The 2854-nt window shown below is 33.8% G+C and overlaps 1 protein-coding gene across 1 annotated transcript in view; it reads left to right on the forward strand.

Moving 5' to 3' along the window:
• Window positions 1–2854, forward strand: part of WDR70 (WD repeat domain 70) — a 544244-nt gene that overhangs the window by 225906 nt on the left and 315484 nt on the right. Inside the window, exon 9 of the mRNA XM_007951575.1 lies at window positions 157–233. Within this exon, the coding sequence (XP_007949766.1) occupies window positions 157–233 (77 nt within the window). The remainder of the gene's footprint in view (window positions 1–156; window positions 234–2854) is intronic.

Raw genomic sequence — 2854 nt, forward strand, 5'->3', positions numbered from 1 at the left:
AGCTTTCTATAAATTCTTGAGATAAGTCCCTTGCCAGATATGTCATTACCAAATATTTTTTCCCAATCTGTAGGTTCTCTTTTGACTCTTTTGGAGAAGTCTTTGGAAGCACATTTTTGTTGTTTTTAAAATCCTTTTTTCTTGATTTTTATTTAGGGTCACACAGCAATGCTTCATACTGGCTCATGGCATCCAAAAATAAAGGGAGAATTTGTGACTTGCTCAAATGATGCGTGAGTATTGTGGATAATCCATTTAGTATATTCATATCTTTAAATATTTTCTTTAATAGTCTTGGCAGTAAAGTAGGGAAGAGTATTGAGTGTCCTGATGTTTATATATTCTGTTTGTAACTTTACTTTGATTTTAGGTGGTAATATAAGATTTGATTAAATAAATATGAAACCTATGAAAATGAGAGTTAGCATAAATTCCAGTAGACTTTATGAGGGAACAGTATGTGATGCTGTTAAGTGGACTGGCATTGCTTGGAAGTTGTGACTAATTGTCAGCTTTTTATCAAAAGGATTGATTTCTGTCTGAGTCTAAAAACTAACATAAGTTAACCATCAATCATTGTTTGAATGATTGTTTTTGTCAAAGTAGTAAGTGAAAAATAATTGATTAAATGGTTAAGAAGGTAGCCTTGCATTTTTATCTGTTTGTTTAGGACCCAAAAATATTACAGGGAATAGTTGAGCTCTTATTCTTGCATTACTATATTGTGATTAATTTTTAGTGTCAATATAGTTCAATGTTGTTGTTGTTGTTGTTATGTGCCATTGAGTCGGCCCCGACTTGTAGCGACCCCTCCTTGGGTTTCCGAGGCAGTATCACTATGGAAGTAGTTTGCCCCATCTTCCTTCCGAGGAGTGGATGGTGGGTTTGAACCACCAGCCTTCTGGTTAGTAGTCAAGTGCCTTAGCCACTATGCTACCAGAGCTCCTAATATAGTTCAATAGAATACATTATTTATAATGCTATAGAGAGAGCATGAATAATCTTATAAATTTAAAAATGTGGATGATCTTATGTATATTATACATTATTATATTTTATACAAAAAGATGTTTTGTGTACTTATTTTGTCTTTCATCATTTAGTTTTCTGATATTTACAAATTGCCTCATTAACATTCAAAATTACTTTTCACATTCTAGGATATTTTAGGGTTTCTGAAATTAATCTTTAGAATAAGAGACAAAAGACGTTATTTTACTTCCATGAAGAATTAAAAAATTAACTTGATCTAAAAAGTCAAATTTGGCAAACTATACAAATAAGAATGTGACTGAAAGTAGAGTAAATAATTTGATTAAAATTTCTCGTAGTGTTAATTCCTTTTTATCTTCTCTTGACTTTATAAATAAATGATGTCAACTTAAAATTATGTTCTGTACTTTAGCATTATGAAATAAAATTTAGTGGATAACCTAAATTAATAGAATACTACAACCAAGTAAGATATATTCTAGAAATGCACAGATATTTTATCATTGGGAAATTTTACCATCAGGAGATTTTGAACATAATTCCCTGGTTAACTAAAGAGAGGTAAAAGAATATATGATTTTGAACATATGATAAGTTGACGTTAGATAAAATTTAGTAGTCTTTATAAATAAAAGTTCTAGGTAAAATAGGAATAAGAACAAACTACTTAAACCTGATAAAAATTATTGATCAAAATCTAACATAAATGTAATATTAAATACTAGAGTGCTTAAGCTACTTGCATTTAAATAAGAAACTAGCTAGGTATGCCCACAAGTATTGTACAGCATAGATTTAGAGACTTCATATGGTACAGTAAGGTGGGAAAATAAATAGTTGATCTTAATGCTACAAGAGAAGAACAAACACATTATTAAACTTCAGGGGATTCAACCTCAACCATAATCAAACTCACTACCATTGAGTCGGTTTCAACTCATAGTAACCCTTTAGGACAGAATAGACCTGCTCCAAAGGGTTTCCAAAGTTGTAAATTTTCATGGAATCAGACTGCCTCATCTTTCTTCTTTGGAGCAGCTGGTGGTTTTGAACCACTGATCTTTTGGTTAACAGCCAAATGCTTTAACCACTATAGCACCAAAGCCTAATCTAGTTAAAAATTATGCTGAGAGCTAGTTACCTTGGGATATCCCTTGTTGGGGGCTTAGGGTTGGAATCTCATGAGACAGTCTAGTCAATTGGCATAATACAATTCTTGTAGTTTATGTTTGGGAGCTCCAGTAGTGTAGTGCCTAAGGCATTTGACTACTAACCAGAGGCTGGTGGTTTAAACCCACCAGTCACTCCTTGGAAGGAAGGTTGGATAATCTACTTCCGTAGTGATACCGCCTTGGAAACCCAAGGAGGGGTCGCTATGAGTCGGGGCCAACTCGACAGCACATAACAACAACAGTTTATGTTCCACCCTCCCCCCTGCCCCCAGAATGGTGAATAGTCTCTGTGATCTTTAAAACTTGTGAGTGACCATCTAAGATACAATGATTGAGCTTTATTTGTCTAGAACAAAGGAGAAAGAAGAGAACTAGAGAAGGAACAGGAATAAAGGACTATGTACATAAACCACTGCCTTGTTCACCTTGAAACTAGAAGAACTAGATGGTATTAAGTACTAGTACTGAACATTGTGATCAGGAACATAATAGAAGAATACTTATAAAAAAGGGAGAAAAATGTGAAACAGAATTTCAAGCTCTTAAAGAATTCAGGACTTGTTCATTGCAAACACCTTTTTTCAACAACACAAATGGAGGCTGTACACGTGGACTTCACCAGATGGAACACACAGGAATCAGATTGACTACATCTGTGGCAAGAGGTGGTGGAAAAGCTCAATATCTTT

The sequence above is a fragment of the Orycteropus afer genome, unplaced genomic scaffold (assembly GCF_000298275.1).
Source record: "Orycteropus afer afer isolate SDZICR_OR568_19922 unplaced genomic scaffold, OryAfe1.0 scaffold00300, whole genome shotgun sequence".
NCBI classification, from domain to species: Eukaryota; Metazoa; Chordata; class Mammalia; order Tubulidentata; family Orycteropodidae; genus Orycteropus; species Orycteropus afer.